This window comes from Drosophila obscura, unplaced genomic scaffold, assembly GCF_018151105.1.
Source record: "Drosophila obscura isolate BZ-5 IFL unplaced genomic scaffold, ASM1815110v1 contig_186, whole genome shotgun sequence".
Taxonomy (NCBI): Eukaryota; Metazoa; Arthropoda; class Insecta; order Diptera; family Drosophilidae; genus Drosophila; species Drosophila obscura.
In genome coordinates, this window is record NW_024542774.1 from 8544625 (window position 1) to 8569347 (window position 24723).

At 47.1% G+C, this 24723-nt stretch overlaps 3 protein-coding genes across 3 annotated transcripts; 2 read left to right on the forward strand and 1 right to left on the reverse strand.

Moving 5' to 3' along the window:
- LOC111073603 (protein king tubby) lies at positions 1-24389 on the forward strand. Its single transcript, XM_022365996.2, has 6 exons — positions 1-691; positions 22519-22792; positions 22866-23336; positions 23404-23594; positions 23661-23798; positions 23853-24389. The coding sequence occupies exons 1-6, from the start codon at positions 650-652 to the stop codon at positions 24120-24122; spliced, it is 1386 nt and encodes a 461-aa protein (XP_022221688.2). The 5' UTR covers positions 1-649; the 3' UTR covers positions 24123-24389.
- LOC111073605 (angiopoietin-related protein 7-like) lies at positions 732-1975 on the reverse strand. The gene is made up of 4 exons (XM_022365998.2): positions 1800-1975; positions 1680-1732; positions 1015-1587; positions 732-947 (listed from the first exon to the last, which is right to left on the reverse strand). The coding sequence occupies exons 1-4, from the start codon at positions 1896-1898 to the stop codon at positions 788-790; spliced, it is 885 nt and encodes a 294-aa protein (XP_022221690.2). The 5' UTR covers positions 1899-1975; the 3' UTR covers positions 732-787.
- Positions 19520-21761, forward strand: LOC111073600 (glycerophosphocholine phosphodiesterase GPCPD1). Its single transcript, XM_022365991.2, has one exon. It carries the CDS (start codon positions 19625-19627, stop codon positions 21683-21685), a length of 2061 nt encoding a protein of 686 aa, XP_022221683.1. The 5' UTR covers positions 19520-19624; the 3' UTR covers positions 21686-21761.
- Positions 24390-24723: the final 334 nt, after the last annotated feature.

Consider the following 24723-nt stretch of genomic DNA (forward strand, 5'->3'; position numbering starts at 1 on the left):
TGGCTTTTTCCAACGGCACATTTCGAAATCAACAACGGCACGGTATACTTCTTCGCTCGCGCACTACCAAAAGAGGCGCCAAAAGTTTACGTTTCAGTGCAGATGACACATATCACACATCACACTCTCTCTCACACGGAAAATTGGCAACACGCGAAAAGTGTAAAGAACGCAAAGGGGCTAGAGCAAAATTAAGCATCAGAGAATTGGTGAATCAGAGAATTCGAAAATAAAACGAAAGCGGAAGCAACACGAAGAACATACATAAATTGATCGCGACAAGAGAGAGAGAGAGAGCAGAGAGCAGAGAGCAAGAACGCCGGCTGTTTGTCTCTGTCAGACTCACACACGCTTTAGGGTTTGCTGTTCCGCCAGGAGAAGAGAACAAGAACTGAAACTACAGCTACAAGGCAAACCAGGTGTGCGGGCCCTGTGTGAGCGCCTGATTCTTTTCACGTTTTGCATGCATGCTCTGACGGCACTCTGCCAGATGCAATCCCCCGTTTCGGTTTTTGTTTTGCTGCATTCGTTCGCATAGGAATATATCGCGATATTCGCGTAGTTAAGTGAAAACCGACACAAAAGTGGGCAAGCAAGGAAGGAGTGGTGCTGCAACACGCTTACAGTTGATTCAGAAGAAGCTGCAAAGATGTCCGCAATTAGCAGTCGCAATCAGAAAATGGAACAACAGGTTGGTGTGAAAGATAATCGAGAGGCTCTAAACGGCAGAATCATGGAATTTTCCTATATTTATCATGTAATAATTACAAATTATTACGCTGGCTCCTTATTGGCATAGAAATTTTGGTCGAATCATCATTTGAACAGACTTCAAAGGCAGTTCCATTTTGGAGCCATAAAATGAGTTCCAGCTGATGTATCGCGTTCTGTCGAGGGGAACTTGTATCACATTATATTGATAGTCCAAGTACGGAGCATTCAGATTGCTGTAAGACATACCATATACTCGTAGATAGTTATTGGATTTACATTTCGATACACTCTCATACTTGCCTCTGTATGCAATTCTTGAACCACCAGCCCGCCAGGTGGTACTGGGCGCAATTCATATTGTTTGCACTGTCATTATCCCGATCGAATGTGGAAAACTTATTGCCCTTGTGGTAGGTAAGGGAATCGCCAGCCGTTCCGGTATAGCCGCCCAGTATTTTCAGAGAAAATGCCTCAGTTTCATTTCCAATGCCAAATTCATCGTATTTTGCAAATTTCTTATCGCCCTGGAAGCTCTCCATGTAGATGTACAGTTCGAAGGGCTGCGACGAGGTTAGGGCGTGCAGCCGGTCCAGACCGATAAAGAAATCCCCCCTCAGCTCGCCGAACCCCGCCTTGTATTCGCTCCAGTCGCGGTAAAAGTTGGTCAGACCATCCTGACGCCTCTGAATAACCATCCAGCCCAGGCCGGCCAGCTCTGAATCGCAAAGAACAGTAAGAGTGCCGTGGCCGGGTACTCGGATGACACTGGTCTCGTTGTGCTTGCCCCCAATCAGGCAGGATGTGGGATAGGTTCTATCCTCGTCAATAATATCGTTTGTCAACTGCTTGAGAGATTCGCGACGCTCCTCCAGCCTGCAGCGGGTAAAGAGAATACGCATTGAAACAGCTGTATGTACCTAAATATGTACAAATGTATGTACTTATGTAGGTATTGTCATACGTACTCAATCAACATCTTATCAACTGCTGCCAGTAGCGCCGACGTCGATTTGACTTCCTGATAATAATAATTATTGAATTGTGGATTTTTAGTTTTGATTTGCGAACCCGGGTTAAAGGCTTACCTTTTGCACTTCCGAGGAGCCAGGAGTTTCGGCTTGGGTCGCACCGATAATGTGGAGGCAGAGTGCCACAAGGGCCACAGCAACACTTGTACAATTCATTTATGATTCCGCTGAGGCAATGATTATTATTAGGGAAGACACCACGAAACGATCGCGCTTGTATCGACTGAACCGAACGAAGTTTTTGCTTGAGCTTATACGGCAAATTGAACAGATCATCAATACTCAAAGAATAAACAAAGAGAAGCTTTGATGATTATGAGTGAAAGCTTCTAGACTTTAAAGAGCGGGAGCTTAATTTGTGGCTGCCAACTGAAAACACTCTTCAAACCACATTTGAAATACATCAACAATGCTCTCCATAGTGAATCATAAATCGAATGGAAAACTGTGAGAATAGCGAAATTTTCATTGATACATTTTGGCAGCCCAAAGACCCCCCATTGTCCACTCTTTAGCCACAAATATGACCATTAGAAATGGGACTCCATCCATAGCCGCGGACACACGGACACCCCAAACCAGCCGAGTGTTTCAATGGCCATTGCCGTGGGGTTTTGTTGTGCCCTGTGCTGCCTGGCCACCTGGCCGTCTGTTGCCCGGGCAACGGCGTCCAAATAAATCGAAACTCACCGAAACTACCAAAGCCTTTGAGCGGCTCGCTCCACCTCCAGGCCACCCGAGTGTCACCCTTCCTGGCTACAGCTGCATTTGCTGCAGCTCGATACAACGACTGTCATTGGCCCTAATTATGTTAGGTGGCAAGGTAGCGCTAGCACTGGCACTGCCAGTGGCAGGAGCTTCTAAAAGAAGGACACCCCCCACATAAATCGAATCGTTGCCAAGTGTTTGCGTTGGTTCGATTTTCGATTAGGGTCTGAGATTGCTTATAAAACATGTAGAAGCTGCTCACGGCTCGCTCGCCGAAGCTCCTTAATGGAATGACATCACGAAGACGTACAATTATTTCAAGCAATTTCATTTCCAAATAAAATACGCCTAAAAATGTTCGTAGCTTTAAAAATTAATAGGAGAAAACAAGGAAGGGGAAGGTGTTAACGATTGAAGGGAGAAATTATGGAAATGGAAATTGAATATGTTTGAGCTTGACCAAAATCAGATTTGAGTATTGCTTGTTCTTTGAATATTTAAAAGGTACACAAAATATAAACGATGAAGATCTCCATTCAGGTAAGCTTTCACTCTTCGAAGATCTTCACCCATTAATATTATCATACAAAGTCTGGGGTTTGCTAGTTTCTTGGTAGAATATCTCAATATTGTATGCATATTTTATGCATGCCATAACTTCAGATAACCCCCCCCAACGATTTATAGGTGGCAATAAAAAGAGGAAAAAACACACACACATAAAGTAGAGTGAAGGCAATTTGCACTTGGAATAGGATGTGGTAGGAGGGAAGAGTATTACTCGTAAATCAACATAAAGATGTTAAGCGGTCGCTAAAAATATACACAAAGGATTAATAAAGCCTTTGGACGGGACTACACTCGAAAATAAAAGGTGGCTACCCACCACCACCCACCCCCCACCCACCAAACATTGTTGTTTTGTGTTTGTGTGTCCTGGGTAACCAGGGGCAACTGTCACAACAAGCCCATGGAAGGGGGGCGCGAGGGGATACACAGGAACAGAACCCAGAGGCAGACAGAATGACAGAAAGAACTAGAAATATATGAACAATATTTGGTATTGTTTCCATGTTTGCTGTTGTCCCATGGAATGTCATTAAGGTGGGTGGGTAAGGGGATAAAATCGATGGTTACTCGAGCTCTATCTGGCTCTGTCGTGGAAAGCGGTAAAGCGGAGTGATAAGTCACTGGATGGTTTGCCACATGTGAACATAATTTACCCCCCCAAACCCCCCGTGCAAGAGGCATGCCACTCTATTGTCCTGCGAACTGCTCCGAACTTTCCTTCACACGAAATCCCCATAAAGCACGAGAAGAGTCCCAAAAACAACGGAAATGACGCATCGCACCTTCACTTTCTCTGCTTTTTTGTGGTTGTGTGTGTGTGTGGGGGGCGTGGGAGTGGGTGTTACAGTTGTATTGCCCTCTTGGCTTTTACCTTTTCGGCTTTAGGCCTGTAATTTGTGTTCTGTTGCTTCAGGCCACAGGCCGAGGTTCTTGACCCAATCGTGGAGCAGGCAGTGAAAATTGTGGAAAACGCCGTCGGCTTTCCATAAACCAGACCACCAGTCGCCGCACTAATCGAATGTCGGACATCAAAGTCGGGGGCTTCAATGGTTAATAAGCCCCTGGCCGAAAAGTGCTTTTCAAATTGCATTTAAGCCTGTCCTTAAGAAGTGATTGAAAGATTGCAGTGCTTTTAAGATTTGCATCTCAACTATTCGTTTAACGATTCCGTGGTTTTCCTTTGACTAGACTACCGGGAGAAGTGATGAGCAGTTGGTGGAGGCTTAGCAGTAGCTCCAAACAAGCCCCCAAGGCACATGCGAAAAGCGCCAAAAGATGATTTTTCGTCTTTTATAATTTATGACAAGCTCTTTGGCAACTGTTCGCACCTAAGCGCCAGCAAATCCCCGACGACTTTTCGCTGAAAATTTCACAGAAATCAACAGGCAGGCAGGCAGACGGGCAGAGCAGAGCAGAGCAGCGCAGCGAGTGAGAAAAGTTGAGCGTACAGTTAGCGGAAACTCTGCGTAATGGGAAAACTGCACACAGAGAAGTCTCATCGCAGGGCAGCTTCTAACCCAAAAAGCAATTCGGTTTCCAATTAGAGCTCACAATTTCTGGAATATATACTGGTATATTCTATATATATACTCTACGAGTATATATGTACTGTCTTTTACTCGCACGTCTACTAATAGCTAGCAATCAATTTGCTGGCTAAAAGCTTTGTCCCCCCCCATCTCTGGCTTGGAGTGGAGTCCATCTCCTGTTTCAGTTTGAGAGTACGCGTCCTGCTTTTGCTTTTGCCACTTTTCGCTTTGGCTTAAACTACAGTTGGCTGTTGTCAGTTGGCAGCTGGCAGCTTAAGAGCTGAAGAGCTGCTGCACTCTCAAATTGCAGGCTCACATCTCGCTCTGGTAACTGGTACAACTTTTGGTCAAGCTGCACGAAAACAGGCCATCAAAAGCACTCCACAGTCAGAGATAACTTTAAGGGGGGGAATTTCAGTGAAAATACGACTATGGTGGGCGGAGGAGGGGGTTAGAGGAGCAGTGCCATAAACATTATTGCGACATTTTTGTACACCAAAAGGGGAGGATGGGAAAAGTGCGAACATGGGTCCTGGGGCGCCTCATTTCCATTGCAGATTTCATTAATTGCCGTTTCCCCTGCGAGTTGCGCTGCCAACTTGATTCAATTTATCAGTCACAAAACCCCAGCCAGCAAGCCCCACAACCGGAAAAAGTTTTGCATATGCAGCCCAGGAGCTATACGCTGCAAATTAATTACATCCCTGGGAATGGGATGCAAGGCTGCAACTTTTGGCATTCATTTTGCGCTATCTTTTTTTTTTTCACAGCAATGCTAAATAATTTATCTGCACGGCAAAATATGAATAAATCGTTTTTAATTGGGTAACTTTTGGCTAGGGCTTGTCATCCGTGTCCAACTCCTTGTCCGTGCGCCCATTTGTTACCGAAAAGCCTCTTACTAACAAGACTCGCTATTTCTATGGCAGAACTTAGCAATTAAAAACAATGCAAATTTTGCAATTTATTGCAGGAAATTCGAAAGTAAAATTTTCAGTTCTTTAATCGACTTTTCTTGTGGTTTTGCTGCCACTCGTGTGCGGTTTGGCTGCTACTGACAGACATCAGACTTTCCCAACCACAAGCTCCCATCACTGCACTGATTGAGTGGTTGTCCTGTTGGTGGCAGGAGCAGTCGGTGGTCACACTGCGGTTACGCCTTTGACAAACTCACACATACTACACACCCAGCAGCAGTCTGTGCAGAAAATGGCATTCACTTCGTTTCAATCCAGACCAGACCAGACCGCTTAAGCCAATTCCCAGTACTGTAAATTAACAAGGTCGTTAGTCGGCTTGTCGTGGGAGCTCGAGCATTCGAGCAATGGATTTGGCATCCAATTAAGGTGCCAGGACACGTGCCTGCCCCATGCTGTCGCTTCCGATTAATTTATGCGTCTCTCGTTGCATTGTTTATGACCCATCCGGTCCGCTCTAATATTAATACAAATTCCGTTGTTGTTTCTGTCTCTTTCAATTGAATACTAATTAAAATTAAATAAAGCCTGAACGCAGTGCAGTGCAGACAGGATTAAGGATAAAGGATAATGGTGGGTGTTGTATTTGGTGCGGCTTTTGCATTTCGATAAACCAACCAATGAATGTTAATTGGAAAATTATGAAAAGTGTCGTTCAGTGCCGAACGATGGCTAAAATCCGATAATTCAATTTTGTGGCCTGAATATGGAATGTGCAATGGGAATGGAAATGGAAATTCCCTGGCTATAGAGTCGTTAACTGAATTGAATTGGAAAGTGGCCCGAATACAAATATAACGTTATTTAATGTCACTTGTACGTCATGTGGCCCAGGGGAATGTCTGTTTCCGTCTCCATGTCCGCGACTTACTTTGCTTTATTACAAAATCATATCCTTCCCTCCACCGGGACGGGACCCACTCTCAACAGAGACTTTCACATTTTCCTGCGTTTCCACTGCGCGCTGCCTGCTGCCTGCTTCTGCTTTCTGTTGTCGCACGAAATGAAAATGTCCGAAAAGACCTTAATAGTCAGATTATTTCTGGCTGCCATCTTGCACAAGTCGTCAGTTCCCTGACACTGTCTGTGTCTTTTTGTGTAACTTTTTCCAGTGACTTTGCCTCAGACCTGCCTTGGCGTCACTTCAATTTGCATATAAATCGTGCATTTAAAGAGATAAACTAAACCAACAAAAAATACCAAGGAGCAAATCCAATTGATGTTTGCTGTTGGCTGCCCGCTGCTTGCTGCCTGCTGCTCTTCTGTTTCAATATTTATGGCAATTTCCGATATGCAGCCACAAGGCAAGTGGTTTGTTTTTCCTTCTGCTCTGCTCTGCTCTGCTCTCCAGCTGTCAAATGCAAATATCCTTATATGTACATATGTATTTATTTAACTTGATTTGCGTTTGTTTTGTCGAAATTAATTGTCAAATGCAAAGTTTTCAATGGCCTCAAGGAGAAAACAGACTCGACCCAATAAAAGTGATGTCAACACCACGCAAGGATCAGCCCCCGCTTTGTCCAGTCAGTGTCTCTTTTTTTTTATTTGGCGAATTCGCAAGAAAAAGCATCAAGCAGCTGCTCTGAGGAGTCTTTCGAGCTAATTAAATGTTCATCATACGCCCGGATGGTTGCTCCTCTACTTTCCTTTTTCCTTTCACTTCCTTTCATTTCTGTCCATCACTAGCTGTCTCTCTTCTTAGAAATTTAATTAAATGCAGCGTGTAAAAAACATATCAAATTTAATTTTCCATCTGGGAATAATTAAATTTCACGCTCAGAGTGGAGTGCTTAAGTGGAAATGAGTTTCACTAAGCAGATTTAAGAATTAAGAAGTGAAAGAGCAACGCAAAATCTTGTTCAAAATGGAATTATGGATAGCAACTAAATATTCCCTAACAAGATTCCCTCCCGGGAGCTCTTTGATTCGACTTACACTGAATTCCATTGTGCGTAATCCTTTAAATTCCAATTCACAGAAATTATTCGATTTTCCCGTCGAGCATTCGTCAGATAGTTGCACATTTTCATGACTGGGCAAATGGGTTTTTCTTTTCACAGTTCTTTTTGCACATTCAACAGCCCAACCCCAGGGACAGCGCCTGCTGTTGTTGTTGTTTTTGTTGATAGTCGACTGTTTGCATATCTTCAATTGAGACGTTTGCTCCGAGTGGTGAAGCGACGTGCGGGTGCGGTGCCATGGAAAGCCGAGGGCATGACCATAAAACATTTATTGCTGTCGACTTTTCGGCGCTAGTGGCAGGCATTTCAAATGAAAGTTAAGCGAGTGCAGGCCATCCACTGCAGTGGATGGGATCCATAGCCTTCGCTCATCCCGTTGGATCCGCTTATCCGCTGCATTTGGGTTTAAGCTCTTCTTAATTACGCTTTCAGCGGCAGTCCCTGGGCGCTCTCCGGAGATTTGTGTGGCGCATACAATAATTCCGACGAGCTGTCGACATCCATAATGGGGCTTTTTCCGCCCACCGGTTGCTGGCGCAGGGGCAGGGTGCAGGGTGCGATTAAAACCCTGGAAATTATAACATTTCAAAGGGAAAGAAATGTACATTTTATGCTCCGTTTTATTTGTATGTTGATGGAGCGTTGGCGGCCTTCCTTCCGGTCAGTAACTTTTGATTGCCCCTCGAAGCATGCAACAATTAACTCGCTTCAAGTGCTCCATCTTTGGGCATGTCCCTCTCGCCCTCTCTCTCTCTCTCGCCCTCTGCGACTTTCACTCGTCAACCCGGGCGTCACTTTCGCCATGCCTGCCTCGTGGCTAATTTGGTGTCCCAGGGCACGCCCCCCGGCCAGGAATTTCTAATTTGCGGCATGCGGATGATTGTGATTGCTGGCATGCACCTCCCTCGCGTCCTCGTCATCGTCCTCGTCTTCGTCCTTCTCTTGTTCTCCTGGTACTAATTGCGGTTAACCTTAAAGCGGCTGAAACGGAGAAATTTGTGGCCAGCTAGCCAGCCACAACCAGCCAGCCAGCCAGCCAGCCTCTATTCCCCAGCCTAATTAGTGGCAGTGTTTGGGTTATTGTTTCTGCTGGGAATATATGTAAATATTGTACTTGGCTTTTGTTGAGATTCAGTTGGAGCGCTAGCTAAGCGAACAGCAATCAAAATGTTTAGATTGGAAAGAAACATAAAAGAATCAATGAAAGATTCTGCAAATACAAAAGATCACCCAAAGAACCATGCAAATATATCCCAACAGAAGGTATATTCTCTCTATAGTATTCTGTTTCAGAATCACAAGATTCCACTCACTTCCAGAAATGTTATATATAATCTTAAGTCTCCATTTCAGCCTTGTTGCAAGTTCAACCCATTCAAAGTCAAGTTTGATTTGCTCCCGTTTGAGCCATTAGTCAGTCTCTTCCTGGAATCGTTGGTGAATGCCACAAGGCGACTCTCGCCTTAACATTCACCTTAATTACAAGAGCCGTAAATGCGGGCAGAAGAGCAGCCAGTGTGAGTGTGCCATGCCATGGCAAGTCCTTCGAGTGAGTCCGCGTACCAAACGTCTGTTAAACGAGTAAAAATCGAAGGTTCCTCCACACGTGTGTATAGAGATTGGGGGCAGTGGCAGGGGCACTCATTCATTCATTCATGCAACAACCGTTCAGGCATATCAGCGTTCTAGCCGGATTAGCTTGGCCATGTTGGGCCACTCATCCTCCCACCCCACCACTTTGCAGCTAGCTGCAGTGGGGTGCGTTCTTTGATGTACGACTATCGCAGAGGCGTGGCCAAATGGTTTTTTTTTTACTCATGGAAGGGAGTAACAGTTGAAGGATGTTCTCTATACACCTGTATACTGGTATTTCCCCTCTGTAGGTGACACCTGTGCAGCTCTCTGTGTGTGTAGTCTATCGATTGTGCGTGGCGTTTGTTTTGACATCGAGAACCGCCTGGCGACCCCGCCTCCATTCGTAGCGAACGTGCCACATGTCGCTTGCCATTCCCAGCTTATGGATTTAATCGCTTTTTTATTCAGTTTGCAGGAGCGAAAGAACACACATTCTCATTGGTTTTGTCTATCGCCACAACGTATCTTTGTGACAGATAGACAGACAGACAGACAAAAAGAAAAACTTGATCACCTATCAGAAATATCGAATCAAAATTAATGATTTGCTAGTGACATATGACCCGAGGGCCATTCCATTAATTACGGTTCGAGCATGTGGGGACATTGGATGGGGGCGGACAGAAATAATAATGTTCAAGGTGATTTAATATAGATATTTGAGCACGGGAAATCATTAATAACGAATGCGTATAGAGGCCAGAATAGATTATAGGGTATGTATACTATGCATACAGCGTGTGCCCATTCCCCCATACCCCTTCCCTAGACCCCCCCTTCGACATAATGACATTTGCATATTTTAATCGAATTCTTCTCCTTGCTTGAATACACGATATTAAAACTGAAGGATGTTTGCTTGGTGCCTTTCATTAAGAATGGAATCGTCCCTGACGATTGGAAACTATTCAAATCTGTCGCACACACACACACACACAGAGGGCTATAGGAAGGTATTCCCATTGCCATTCCCCTTCCCATTCCCTGGCACCTTTCAACGGTGGAAAGAAATGAAAATTAAATTGCATTGGATTCTGTTTTTAATGCGAATGAAAAGTGGAGAATATTCGATATGACAACGTCGTGCATTTGGCATTGCAGCAGCTGCCACAACAACAGCAGGCAAAGGCAACAGCAGCACGTTGCATGTTGCAGCCAAGCGAGTTTCGAGGAGTTTTTTATTGATAAAACTTTGCGTCAGTTGGATGTTTAGTGTGCCAAGGCAACGATATCCTTGCAGAGGCTGGTGCCCCAGTCCCCCCACCATATTTGCATTTGTAAGAAGAGAGAGTCTCCTCCTTTCACTCTTCCTCGGGGCATCCATCAATCAAACTATATTTTACGATTCAGCGTTTACTTAAGTCCTGAGCTGCATGATTTATGGCATATTAAGTGTCCAAATAGCCTCCGAGCCAGCGATTTGGTGGAAACTCTCAAATGGAACTTCAATTCAACTTGCGATTAAAGCACGACTAATGTCCATTAATGTCCAATTAGCACTGGAAAAGTGCAACTAATTAACGAGGGAGGCTGTCTCCCTCCGCCCACACATGCTTGAGTACACGGCATCCTGCCTCCTGTCGCCTCCTGATGCAATTAAAATAATTGCTGTCTGCTCAAAACTGTCATCACTTGATGAATGCCATCCTCATCCCCATCCCATGCCTATGCCCATGGCCATGGCCCGCCCACCAGCAGCCGAAGCGGCAAGAAGCGCTCTTCATGCGACTGCTAAGCCGTGGCTGTCTGGCCCGGCCGAAGGATACGTAATCAGGACTATGGCAGGCAGATGAAAAGGAAACTTTTGCCATTCAAGAGGGATGCACTCGACGGCTGATCCCAGGGCCCTGAAAAGTAGGCAACAGTTTTTGAGCCCAAAAAGGAAAAGGCGGAAATGCAGCACTCTCTGTCCCCCCCCCTTCTCTCTCTCTCTCTCTCTCTCTCTCTTTCTCTGTCTCTGATGTGCCTTGTGTTTGGCTATTATTAAATAACAATTTCTCAAATCACGTCATTCAAAACAATGACCAATCATAATTGCCATAGAATTGGCAAACAATGTCCCCTTTGGCCACAATATGCACTCGCTCCCGTCCCGGCGGAAGGGATGGACACATGCATATTCAATCGAGTAATTTGGCCGATGACAGGAGGCATTATATGTGTTCCACAATCAATGGAGAGGCTGCCACAGCTTACGCCTTGAGCCCCAACACAGACACAGACGACAAACTTCTCGAATTCGATTCCCTTGTGGCTCGTTGATGGTCGCCCATCCGGTCCGGTTCGGTCCTTTCGGAGGGAAACGGACAAAGTTTCACTGGCATTGCCATTTCCCAGTTACCGCAATCAAAGGCACAGGGAGAGGCGCATTTATATTGCAAGTTTCCAATTGCCTGTAAAATGCCAAAGCCCAAGCTGGTTTATCCCAATCTCCCACTTCCTCTACGTCCATATATACACAATAGTGCAGATATATACATAAATACAGTTTATATATGGGGTGTGTGTGTGTGTGTGTAAGGAGTTTGGTAAACGTTTTGGGTTGAATTTCTTCAACTGCCGCACCCCAAAAAAATGAAAAGGAGAGTGAAATAAAAAGTACATTCGAACAAAAGCCGCTTAAGTTGAGCAGGTTACACGACCCGACCCGACCCTTTTTCTGCGGTCGCTTTAAGCCATATTTCAGGGAATTATTGGACAGTTTTTTATTGTTTTCAAACTGCGTTAAGTTTTCAGAAGAAACAAGTAACAAAAGTACTTTCCACAGTCGAATTTATAGAGTATTTATAGTCCAATAAAAGACTAACTATTTTTTATTTTTATTTGTACGTTTTATTGGCAGTTTATTTTAGTTTTAGTGTTCAATGATTGCCAGAGCTGCAGTTTAGGAACCCATTAAGTACATAAAATAAACAAATAATTAAAGCAGGAAAGAGTGGAGCTATGTACCCATCCTGATTGATCCGATTTTAATATAATTTATGCACAATCTTTTAAAAATCTTCCAGAAATAGCTGAGTATTTTTTTGCATCAATAAAAGGCTGAAAATATGCAACTTTTACTTTGGGGATTCTTTTTCTGCTTACTGCAAAACTTTTCCCTACATTTAAGAACTGCTTTCGGGTAAACTTTTATTGAATCAATATAACCCTGTTGAACTAAAACATCTGCAAGGGAAAGAAAGTCTTTGCCCCATTTCTCTGTGACTCTGTGACTCATCATTCAGCCATCTCTCAGTCACAACATTTCTTGCCATTTTTAAGATTTTTCTTGGCTCAACTTTGTTTATATGCCACACAGTTTGTGTCACCTTAAGGAACTCTGCACGTAGTCCTCTAGGAGTTCCAGGTAACCCCCACAGACGCAAAAACTTTATCTCGAACACATTTTTTGGTGTGCAGCTGGAACTTTTTGTGTGCATGATTTTGCCACTCGTTTTTTATGAAAGCACAAATTTATCTAGCTGAAGAAAGGAGAAAGGAAGAGCAAGAAAATAATATCTGGTAAGTAGCAAATAAATATGTGAGAAAGTCAGAGCAAGAAATGGAAATGCAAATGGAGAGAAGCAGAAAAAGAGACACACAACGGGGCATGTGTGGCAAAGGGATTTCCATAAAAAGGAGCAGACATAAAACTGAAATAGGGAAAACTGCTGCCAATACCATGGACCACGGACCACCAACCACGTACCAGATGCGGATTGTGAGGGGGGTGGAAATACTTCATCTGCATATAAAGAAAATACATGATGTGTTTAAAATACCGCATTTTTTTTTTGCTGCCGACTTTAAAGCCTGCAATTCTCTTTGAAGCTGCGAAAAATCCCGCAGAAAACAGTTTCAGATGAATTTTACACATTTTTCAATGCCTTTTCACTCGCTTCGTGGTCGGCTGGCGCTCTGCTTTTAATCCCCACAATGGCTTAAGAACATTATGATTAATTAAAATACGAGTATTTCTTCAGCGAAATTCAGCAACTTTTTTGGACGCCCAACTCGAACTTTTCTCGCACTGGAAAACCCCCATTGAATAGTTTGAAATACGCGTAGCTGGCTGGCACAGCGCACAGCGTTTTCCGCTAAACAATCAGCAGGTTTTTTTTGTTTCCATAAGGAAAATATTGTTTCGCCCAGTGGCAAAGGGAAACTTTTTCAATTTTACATTTTTCGCTCGCGGAACATGGAGAAAAGTCGCACATTCGGTTTAGAAATATGAGCTGGAAAATTTGTTCCCTTTTTTTCGCTCCAGAGAGGGCAAAGCCATAATTTTAAATTATGGCAGCGAATACAAGAGGGAAAATCGTATGTTCCTGATGGTTATTGTCGAGGGCAATTTACTTTCTGCTGCGAGACCTAATCAGTGTTTATTTTCGCATTGTTTTCTCGTTCTTACGAAAAGTTATGGAAGGAGAATTTTCGATTCGATTGACAAACATGAATTTAATTATTCCCATTATTACATATTTGATGCTCCCAAATGGATTGCAGCTGCAGCAGGCATGGGGGTTCCAACCGACCAGCGATGTGTGGATAGCCAGCACCTATGGACGGACTGCTTATGTGGCTTGCCTGGGTACGGATATGGACTAACATTCCCGTGGCAACAATGGCCAGGCAACCGATTGACTTTCTTTGCCACCTGGCAGCTACTCTTGTTTGTTCTTCGCAAACATTTCTCGCCTAGCACACACTGGCTCCAGAGGCGCGACTCTTGGGAGCAAAGGGACATGGACATGGACATGGGCACAGACAGATGCCACAGTTGAAACCGATTTGACCTTTCCACGAGTACGAGGCGAGGTACGAGGCTGTTGGCTGGATCTCCCAGAGCAGATGGCACGACTGTATGTCGCACTGTACCCAAGCCCTGTTTCCTGGGTGCTAACGAGTGAAATTCATGGACTCTTTGTTTGTGCAACCCTTTCCACACACACACACACACACACAAACGCTCCTTTGGAGAACCCACAAATATGTAGTATAACAAAGCCCGGGAAGTGCCCGAGGGCTCTGTTACTTTGACTTCTCGGGCACGGCAACCCGTCAAGCTGGCACCCTGGCAACGCACGGAAAGTTTTCTGGCCCACAACTTGGTCAACTTGGTGGAGAATATCGAATATGGGTGAAAAGTCAACCACATGTGCCAGCTGTCAGTAGATTTTCGTGGTTTTCCATTCATAGAAGTTTCATGGCGAAAATTGTTGTCGCTTTAATTGGGCCAATTTCAGTTTAGATATTCGATTAATGTCAGTTTTTGTGGTGAAAATTGAAATGTCTTAACTGATACTCTCGTATCCAGGGAATTTCTCAAATTTCCGACCTACATTCCACTAAGAGTCGTATACACTGCTGCAACAAAAGCGGCCCCAAGGTGGCCGCGTGCGTGTGTGTCGCGCGATTGTTTTCTATTCCTTGTCACTTGTTCACACTCTTCTCCTTCGTTCCATTTCACTGCGTACTTTGTGGCACTCACTCACGCACACTGACACACATGATAAACACAGACAAACACACACCCACATACACGTAGATAGTGCCACAGCAGCAGTCAATGTCGTTTCGTTGCAGTACCCTGTAACTAGTGGGTAACCAGGCTGTATTGTCTCCACCTTAGAAATTGAATATATTCCTCTAAAAAAATCTATGATCGGGTATGACTATAGAAATCTGACTCCCACTCGAGAAGACTCTTCAAAGTTAGAGCCACAATTTTCGATGCTGAACTTTTTGCATTTTAACTTTCATGTGCGCTCCCCGCAGTGCATTTGTAATTTTCTTATCTCTTAATCGCCTGCTCCTCTCACGCTTTGCACGCTCCCGCAAGTGGTTCATGCCCTTGCACTCTCTCTCTCCGCATTACAGAAATTCAAGCTTTCGCTCTCTCAGCAAGAACAGTAATTATGCGACCAACTCAGCTGAGTGACAACTCTGTCACTCTCGCTCGCTCACTCTCAGCGAATACGAAGCAAAGGAATAACGGAATACTTTGCTGCGAAGTTGCTGTCTTTTTTATTGCGCTTCTTTCTTAGTTGCAGATATTTACGCTGCATTTTGTACATCTCCAAACTTATATAGATCTCCAAGCAATCGGCATGGGATTACAGGGAATATGTAGTGCAAGTTTCCATGTAGTATTTTTCAATCTCTAGCAGTGTCATCTACTCTATGAGAGCGCTTTCCATGAAATGGGTATCCTATAGCCGTAACATACCCATATACATATATGTATGTAATTCCCATTTGTTTTTGTGTGCATAGCTTTTGTTGATATTCGTGTTATTGTTCGGAATTTGCATACAAAGCGCCTGCAAAGGGGGGAAACATACTAAAAACGTAACTAATTTGTGCCCGAGGAGGATTCTCGAGAGGTCTCAAAATGTATTTGGCGACACTCACACACGCACAAAGCCTGAAGGACTGTGGGGCTGAATGACTGAGAGACTAAAGGACTTGTGGACCTGTAAAGTGGCTTTGACGAGTCGTAACAACATTTTTTTGTGCGAACCATCCGACCTACAGGTCGGAGGAATTTTCACTCGAGAAATGAAATCAAAGCACTTGCCAACAACATTGAGCCGCAGAGAAGAGAGAAAGGCAAAAAAAAAAACCACAAGAACTGAAAGAATGGAAAAACCGCAGCAATTTTCTTGTTCCCATTTGTTGCGTTGCCTTGCCACGAAGGATGCAAAGGAGGATACGACAAGGATACAGCACCGGAAACACAAAAGCCAGTTCAGGAACGAGGAAGCAGCAGCAGCAGCTGGAGCAGAGGGTTTTGCATTTAATCATGTCCTTATAAACAAATACCAATACAGAATCGCCTTTCAGAAGAAAGAGAAGAAGAGTGTGCTTTCCTAATGGTTTATCCTTCGATGAGGGGAGAAGGGAGTGATGGGGAGGGGAGGAGTACCCACCGCCAACTGTGGATCGTTACCTGCCAGGGGTCACAGTGCAAATGTTATAGCCGCTGAGCCGGAAATTGAATTCACATGGCTTTAGCCTGAACCTTAAACACGTGTGCGAAAGACTGAAAAAAACGTTCGAAAGAGTAAAGAAATCTTATAATTCTCATTTAATTAAAAATAAACAAAAAGGCAAAAAAAACCAAAATAGGAAATTATCTCTGTTTATATGATTGGGAGGGGAGTGAGATTTTTATGCGATTTATATGCGAATATTGCCCATCCAATTTCATTTGAAATGTTATTTCAATTTGCAAATTCCATTTAATTTTGCAGTTTTACTCGTATGGCAGCAGCTGCCATATCCTTTGTTAAATCAGCAAATTCATTTGTGTTGTTGCATGCATCACTCCCAAAAGTTTCACTGGGTTTTCACTGGGTGCAAAAGCAACTTGGCATTTAACCTACACAACTTTCCACTTTCGACCACACTTTGCTGGCCACATTTCTACGAGTAACTTCCGTTTTGTCAAATCATATTTTTGGCACGAACTTTAAACAGCCATTTGAAAAATGTTTTCATTTCAGTCATAATCTAAGCTTTAAGACCATTTTGTGGATGGGTTAAACAGGAACCCATAAAAATAGAAACTGTTTCTGCTGGCTGCAAGTAAACAAATATTTTCGGTTATTTGCCCAAATCCAGGGTCCGCACGGCGCCAAGCTCTTTAGCCAATTCGGGGGAAACCTTTTACCATTTCCCACATCCCACAACCATCCTGATGGCATTTCTGGCTCTTCTGCTATTGACTCTATTGGTAAGGGAACATGACACGCTCGTTGACACGGCCATGGCTTATGGCTTAATGAAGCGAGCACATAAATGAATGTCAATATGGGCCAAGAACCAGACAGGGACAGGGATAGGGATAGAGATAGGTCCAGGGGCCAGGGGCCCTTGTCAGGGTCTGGATTGGGATGTCAAAGACAGGAAAGACGAAAAGCTGCCCCTGCTGATGATGATGTCTGTTGTAATAGTTTTGCCGCATCTCTCTCTTCGGGGGTTAATGGCCGGATCGTGTCGATGGCTGCTGGTTGGCCTGGGTGTTGACCAGCCTGCAAATTGATGAGCATTTTTCCAGGCCATCGCTTATTCGATTTTGCGTGTGCGGGCCAGTACGTGTGTTACCGTGTGACCGTGTTGCCCATTCAATAGTTTAGCTAAACAGCTCGAACTTCTCTGCCAAAATCAATTTATGTTAAAAAAAAAAACTCCCCGGATGGATGCGGATGCTCTCACATCCCTGAACCGACGAAAGCCGCTGTAATACATGCATATATCCGTATGTATTATAATCCTTTGCGACAAGAAGTCCTTTCGCTGGCTGGGTTGGGTGCTGATTCAGGGCTTGTTGTCGTATTTGCCAGCGAACAGCAAACAGTAAACAAGCCATAACAAGAAAGGAAAGCTGCAGGTTCGGGCACCCATGCCTTGGATACCCTTGCAAAGCCATCTGGGTAGCTATGGGATATAGAGGGTCCTGTAGTAGGATCTGGAGGGGACTTGTCGTGGTGCGCTCTTAGCTGCAGGAAATCCGAAATTAAAAATTCGAATAACCTTCTGAAAGAGTAGAGCTGCTGACGCTCTCAATTTCCTTCCTTGTTTTGCCACACGACGCATGGGGCATGTAGCATGGGGGGCGTATGAGTAATCATTTTATTACGCGAACCCCGAAAAAGGCATGCCACACATCTGTTGACCTTCTTTAATGTGCGTCTGCCCCCCTACTGTTTTGTTGGTGTGGCAACATACTCGTATGCATGCGGCATGGCTTTTATGGCTCAGCATTCAACCTCTTTATTACGTATACGCAAATTTGTCTGGCCTCAAATTAAAATAAATGCGCTAAGCAAAATGCAAAAGTTGCTGAAATACATTCCCCCCCCCCTATCATCCCGCTTATCCGCAGGGGTATCCATTTATTTAGGGATATTGTGTTTGGAAAATTGAAAAATAATAGAACCACAACTGGCGGGGAGCGGGCGGATAACTTCTAATGCGACAGAGCCATAAGTTAGAGGCAAATTCTGGTCCCTGGGGAATTTAATGCTGATATGTATAAAGCGCCAAGTGTCACAGCCTTACGAGGATATATGCACGATCGCATGGATCATTGAGGGCAGAGCAACGTTCCGCTCATTACGGTTTACTTTATGCCCTCCCCCACGCTTCCCTACTTTGTGTTTGTTATTTATGTCAAGCCATCAACGAATACCACCCCACAACAGTCGCCATTCGCAGCACTTCACTTCCTCCGTCACTCAATTTTTACCCGTAAGCGCGCAACGTTTCCTCTGCCGCTTCCTGTCTGCTGTACGTGTCCTGTAACTGTGTTATTCTACTTCGCCCCCCCGACTCTCTTTTCCGCTCAGCCAACTGATTTCACATAATCGCATTTTCCTCATAAAACGAAAACAGCGCAGGAAAAGTAAGCAATGTAAAACCTTTAAAGCTGCTTTGGGCACGAGATTTAGCACTCGACAATCGACGCCCGGCCAGCCGACGCACAAGCGAAAAGTGCAAAAGAGAATGCCCGAGAATGCAATAACAAAATACACACAGGGATGGCTGCCCAGTCCCTTGGCAGTAGTTTCTCCTGGCATCAGAAAGGAGATTCATCCATCGTTACATCGAGTGGCTTTGATTGTGATTAGAGCAAGTCGTGCAGCGCTTGAGACTAGCCTTTTGTTGGAACTGTACTTGTTTGGTGCCTAATGCTGCAACAACTTGTGGTACTCCCACAGTTTACAAGCAGCCCACAGTCCCCATTGCCCAGTGTACATGCCCCATGCCGCATATTACGAAATTTGTAATTGAGCCAAAGCGTATAAATTACACGGACGCTGACAAACTTTCACCATGTAAATTGCTCAACTGGGGGTCAGCCACCACATAAGGGGGGAGATCGAGCAAGAGAGAGAGAGACAGAGAGAGATCCCCACTCTTTCCCCTTCCCCTACCCAGAAGCAAGGTGAAGCTTTTGCGCAATGCTCGAAATTAAATTCATTTAAAAACTGCCTCCACCCCCCCCAAGCAAATCCGCCGATGCGCTGTTGATGACGTAGGCACACAACAGCAGCCCCTAGAGCCCCAAAAAGCTCCATGAGATGAGCATGTCGTATCTGTATCTGTATCTGAAGCTGTGGCTGTGGCTGTAGTTGTGCATCTGCATCCGAGTGAGAGAGTGAGGGAGAGAGAGAGAGTAGAGCTGTGCACGAGTCTAGGCCACACGTGCGTGAGAATAGGAACGGTCTGGCTGGGTCGCGACGGCTGGGAATCTGATAATCGGTCGGTGCCGAGTGGAACGAGTGACGGGCGAACCTTATCGCCGCACACCTCGTCGCGTCCACTTGACCACGCAGAAGCTGATGTTGTGATGTGCTGTGCTGTGCTGTGATGTGCTGTGATGGTGGCGATGCCATAAATCCCGCCATTCCGATTGCGACTGTGATAAGAGCTCTGCTCTCCGGCGGACTAGAGCAAGCAAAGCACAGCGCTGACTGGCAGTTGCAGCGCGATTGCCGACAAGCGCAGACATGTCCGTTTCCGTTTCGGTGTCCGTGTCCTGGTCGAGGACACTCGTCGCCCTGACCATCGCCTGGCTGAGCATGGTCTGCCTGCTGCCGGTGGAGACCTTCTGCGACACCTCCTACTATGAGAAGTACTACGCGGCGCGTCGCTACGTGCCCCTCAAGCGGAATGCCCCGCTCCTCTTCAACTTCACCCTCACGCTGACCGACTCGGACACCGCCCAACTGGCGGCACACGAGCGTCCCGCCCTCGTCGGCAATCTGGCCGCTCTGGGCGGCTGGCAGGCCAGCGGGGCGCTGCTCCTGAACCGCACGGCCACCCACAATGTGTGGAGCGGATCGGTGGAGATTCCCCAGAACAGCAGCGTGGAGTATCGCTACTTTGCCGCCGCCGTGGGACGCTCCGGCAGCGTGCAGGTCCGTCGCTGGGAGTCGCATGTCCTGCCGCGGTCCTTCAACGTCACCAAGCTGCCAGGCAACCGAAGCGACGAGTTTGGGGTCATCTCTGGCCAGCGGCAGCTGACGCGAGGCTGGCTCCAGGCATCCGGAAACATTGTGCAGCTGAAGGTGTTCCGCGATGCGCTGCGCCTGGAGGAGGATCCCGACTCGGGCCGGGGCACACTGCGGCTGCGCGTACAGCCCGTGGATCCCGTCAGCCTGTCGCCCATCCTGAGCTCCGCCCGCGCCAACGTCGAGTACGTCCGCACGGCCTACGCCGACAGCAAGCTGAGAGCCCAGCCGACGTACGGAGTGCCGTATGCAGCCCAGGATATCCTCATGTACCACGCGACCCTCGACGAAGTGGCGAAGGCGGCCTTCCTGGTGGAGGTGTATGCAGAGCAGCCGGAGGAGGATCTGGTGCGGCTCCTGGGCTACGCCCACCTGCAGCCCACGACCCTGACCGGCAGCGAGGGCAGTGTGACCCTCAGTCTGATTTCGCCGCTGTGGCAGCGGGTGGTGGGAGAGCTGCGGCTGGAGTATCTGCTCATCCGACCCATGGCCAACGAGAGCTTCGACATGCGCACCAGCTTCGCCCACTACTGGCGGGGCAACTGGACGGGCCTGGAGATCGGACACCGGGGACTGGGCAAGAGCCTGACGGTCACTTCGAATGCGGCGCCTCTCATTGAGAACACGCTGGCCTCGATGCTGGCCGCCGTGGAGCTGGGCGCCGATCTCGTGGAGTTCGATGTGCAGCTGACCAGCGATCTGGTGCCGATCATCCACCACGACTGGAGCATCCACGTGTGCATCCATCCCAAGACGCCGAAGAGTCGCGAAGACCTCACCGAGGTCCTGCTGAAGGACATCAGCTACGAGCAGCTGAAGGAGGTGAAGACGTACCAGATCGTGGGCAGCAAGATCGTCGAGTATCCGGCCCACAACAATGTCGAGCAGCTGGAGCAGCGCCTCTTCCCCACCCTGCAGGACTTCTTCGAGCGCGTGAACCAGACCGTGGGCCTGGACATCGAGCTGAAGTGGCCGCAGGCGAAGGCGAACGGGGAGTACGAGAGCGAGCAGACGATCGACAAGAATCTGTTCGTGGACCGCATCCTGGAGGTGGTGCACCAGCACGGCTGCGGGCGCCTCAACCTCCTAAAGAGCTTCGACGTGGACGTGTGCTCCCTGTTGCGCTTCAAGCAGAACATGTACCCCGTGCTGGTCCTCTCCAGCAGCACAAACGACTACTACGCGGATCCACGCACCAGCACAGTGGAGACCATCAACTTTGCCCAGGCCTTCGATCTCGGTGGCATCGCGCCGAACACCGTTCCGATCAAGGCCGATCCCGCGCTGGTGCAGAGCGCCAAGGAACTGGTGCCGCTGGTGCTTGTGTGGGGCGCCGACCTCAAGGACCGCTCCTCCATCGACTCGTTCATCCAGATGGGACCCACGGGCGTCATCTACGACCGCATGGACCTCTGGCTCGCACCCAACCAGACGAGCGCCTTCGAGTCGGAGCAGGATCTGCCCGACTTCTTCCAGCTGCAGTGCGAGCCGGTGCCCGAGAAGCGTGTGGTGAACGCCACCATCGAGAGCATCCTGAGCAACGTTAACTTCCTGTAGTGCTAGCCCACCCCGTATTACACTTACTTACGAGTATTTACATATTTATGCCAGTCAATAAACGAGCTAGAAAGGATCTGCCCTGGACTGCTCCTTAATGGATGGGGTGTGGATGGGGTGCGGGTGCGGGTGGGGATTCCCTGGATAGATTACGAGTTTACATATTCGTAATTTATGTGCCACGTTTTGCCAGTATGAAACGTGAACTTGAAAATTTAAATCTTTAATGAAATCATTGCCACATCCCACCGTTCTGTTGTGGTGCTGATGCTGATGCTGTTGCTGATGCTGGGTTCCATTTGCATACCCATTCCCATTCCAATTCCCATAGCCATAGCCAGTCGCTGGCAATCAACCTGGAGGGGGGTGGCTGCCTGGTTTTGGTTGCCGTTCCGCACGCTTTTCCCCGGCGACAATTACGCGACCTGCAGCTTAGGGGGTTTAGGGGGGTAGTGGGTGTCCGTCCGTGCATATGTAAATACGTACGAGCATCGTGGCATTTATTACATTTATTACAGTCATGTATCCCCGAATCGTCGTGGGTGGGTGTAGGGTGTACGGTGTAGAGTACATTTTTTGTTTGGCAATTTGTTGTGGCGTGGCATGGCTTCGGAGGGGAGAATTGACATAAATAATTGAATATGCAAAACGTTGAATAGCCAAAACAAATGTGCAAATTGCCGCAAATAATAATTGCAATGACCTGAGCCACAAACTCGTACATGATCCTATCTGTGGGCACAATCTATAACTTATTCTCAACTCAAAAAACCCACGATTAGATTTTAATTTAATCTTATCTTCTCGCCCTCCCCACCTGTGTGTGTTTGCAGCGCCAGCTGATGGAGGCGTACATCCGGCAGAAGAGAGCCTCGCCGGGCATGGTGCAGGCCAGCGATCTGCAGATCAGCCGACCCATGTCCGGCATGCGAAGCAACAGCCGCGAACTGCATGCCTATGACGGACCGATGCAGTTCATCAGCTCGCCACAGAATCCCGACCAGATACTGACCAACGGCAGCCCCGTTGGGGGGGCTTCGGTCGCCATGAATTCAACTCGAAATCACTCGAACAACATGCGAAGCCTGAGCACCATCAACCAGGAGGGTATGATACAATCGACAATCGAACCATACAATCTCTAGTACTTTAGATAATGAGTGCGCTCCTCCATCCACAGCGGATCTAATCGAGGAGATCTCGTCGCACGAGCTGGAGGACGAAGAGAGCAGTCCCGTGACGGTGATCGAGCAGCAACAGACCGCCCCGCACAGCGCCAACTCCACGCACTCGCAGCGCCCGAACACCGCCCGCCAGCAGTCCTTCAACGATACGCTGGACGAGGATGACTACACCAACCGCAACATAGCGGGTGCGGCACCCGTCCGACCCGTTGGACTGGCCTCCTCGCCCTACAAGGAGGCGGGTCTGGACGGCAGCAGCGGCATGGGCACATCCAATGGAACTGGTGGGGAGTCCGAGGGCGATGTGATCGGCAACATCGATCAGTTTGTGATGCAGCCAGCGCCACAGGGAGTCCTGTACAAGTGCCGCATCACCCGCGATCGCAAGGGCATGGACCGGGGCCTGTTTCCCATTTACTATTTGCACCTGGAGCGGGACTATGGAAAGAAGATCTTTCTGCTGGGAGGTGGGTCTTTGGGTCTTTGGCTTTCCTCTCTGGGAACTCTCATCCTACCCTATCGATGCCGTTGCAGGTCGCAAGCGGAAGAAGAGCAAGACGTCGAACTACATTGTCAGCTGCGATCCCACTGATCTGTCGCGCAGCGCTGATGGCTTCTGTGGCAAGCTGCGATCGAATGTCTTTGGCACATCCTTCACGGTCTTTGACAGTGGCAACAAGGACAGCGCGGACAGTCCGCGTCTCGACCTGGCCGTCATCATCTACGTGAGTACAGCAGAGTTCAGAGTGGGAGAAGAGTTGATCCCAAGGGTTATTTGCATTACCGAACAGGACACCAACATACTGGGATTCAAGGGACCCCGCAACATGACTGTGATACTGCCGGGCATGACTGAGGACGATCAGCGTGTCAAGATCAGTTCAGCGGACCCCAAGCAGACGGGCATACTCGACCTCTACAAGATGAAGGTAGGCGATCCGATTGCAGCGAGTGGCGTGCAGTAATTGAACAATCTTTTGCAGAACATGGACAACATTGTGGAGCTGCACAACAAGACGCCCGTGTGGAACGACGAGACGCAGTCGTATGTGCTCAACTTCCATGGCCGCGTCACGCAGGCGTCGGTGAAGAACTTTCAGCTGGTGCACGACTCCGATCCCGAGTACATTGTGATGCAGTTCGGTCGCACCTCCGAGGATGTGTTCACCATGGACTATCGCTATCCACTGTGCGCCATGCAAGCCTTTTCCATAGCCCTCAGCAGTTTCGATGGCAAAATAGCCTGCGAGTGAGGGGAGGGGTAGGCGTTGTTAGCCAGAGGATTCCATCCCAGAATCTGTCCCGCTGCCTTATGTATAGATGTATGGATCGTGAGATCGTGGATCATGCCACCGGGTGGAGCAACATGGAGATAGATGCATTATTGATGATTGCCTCAGAAATCTAGTCACTCGTAGTAGGACAACATTGATATATGTAGGATATGTATAGGATATGTGTGTGTAGCTCCTCCCCTCATTGTAGGTCCAACATCTGTTCAGAATGTGCTCACCGATTTTGTAAAGAATTATATATATATATATATATATATATATATATATAGTAGGTTCATAGTTGAGTATTTCGTTTGTGGAACTTCTAAATGTGCCCCCTACCCCTACCCCTCCCCCTCCCTGTACACAATAAGCGACTCGAGATAAAGGTTAAATATCATCAATCAATTTGATAGTCTGCATATAGCAACCAAACTAAATCCAATGCGATCACTATTAGCCGTTAAGAGAGCATACTAACTTGTGCTGAGCTCGAACTATGTTTAAGGTGCCACGCCCAAAGATGTAAAGATTCTACGTGTATTTATGTATTTACGACTCAATAAATATCACACCAACA

Excerpts from the sequence above, each read along its gene's own strand:
- LOC111073605 (XM_022365998.2), bottom strand. The coding sequence starts at position 1,898 with ATGAATTGTACAAGTGTTGCTGTGGCCCTTGTGGCACTCTGCCTCCAC. Across the intron at positions 1,733-1,799 it reads GCTCCTCGGAAGTGCAAAAG|GAAGTCAAATCGACGTCGGC; the intron begins GTAAGCCTTTAA and ends TATTATTATCAG. Across the intron at positions 1,588-1,679 it reads GTTGATAAGATGTTGATTGA|GCTGGAGGAGCGTCGCGAAT; the intron begins GTACGTATGACA and ends TACCCGCTGCAG.
- LOC111073600 (XM_022365991.2), top strand. The coding sequence starts at position 19,625 with ATGTCCGTTTCCGTTTCGGTGTCCGTGTCCTGGTCGAGGACACTCGTC.
- LOC111073603 (XM_022365996.2), top strand. The coding sequence starts at position 650 with ATGTCCGCAATTAGCAGTCGCAATCAGAAAATGGAACAACAG. Across the intron at positions 692-22,518 it reads ATCAGAAAATGGAACAACAG|CGCCAGCTGATGGAGGCGTA; the intron begins GTTGGTGTGAAA and ends GTGTGTTTGCAG. Across the intron at positions 23,595-23,660 it reads ACCTGGCCGTCATCATCTAC|GACACCAACATACTGGGATT; the intron begins GTGAGTACAGCA and ends ATTACCGAACAG.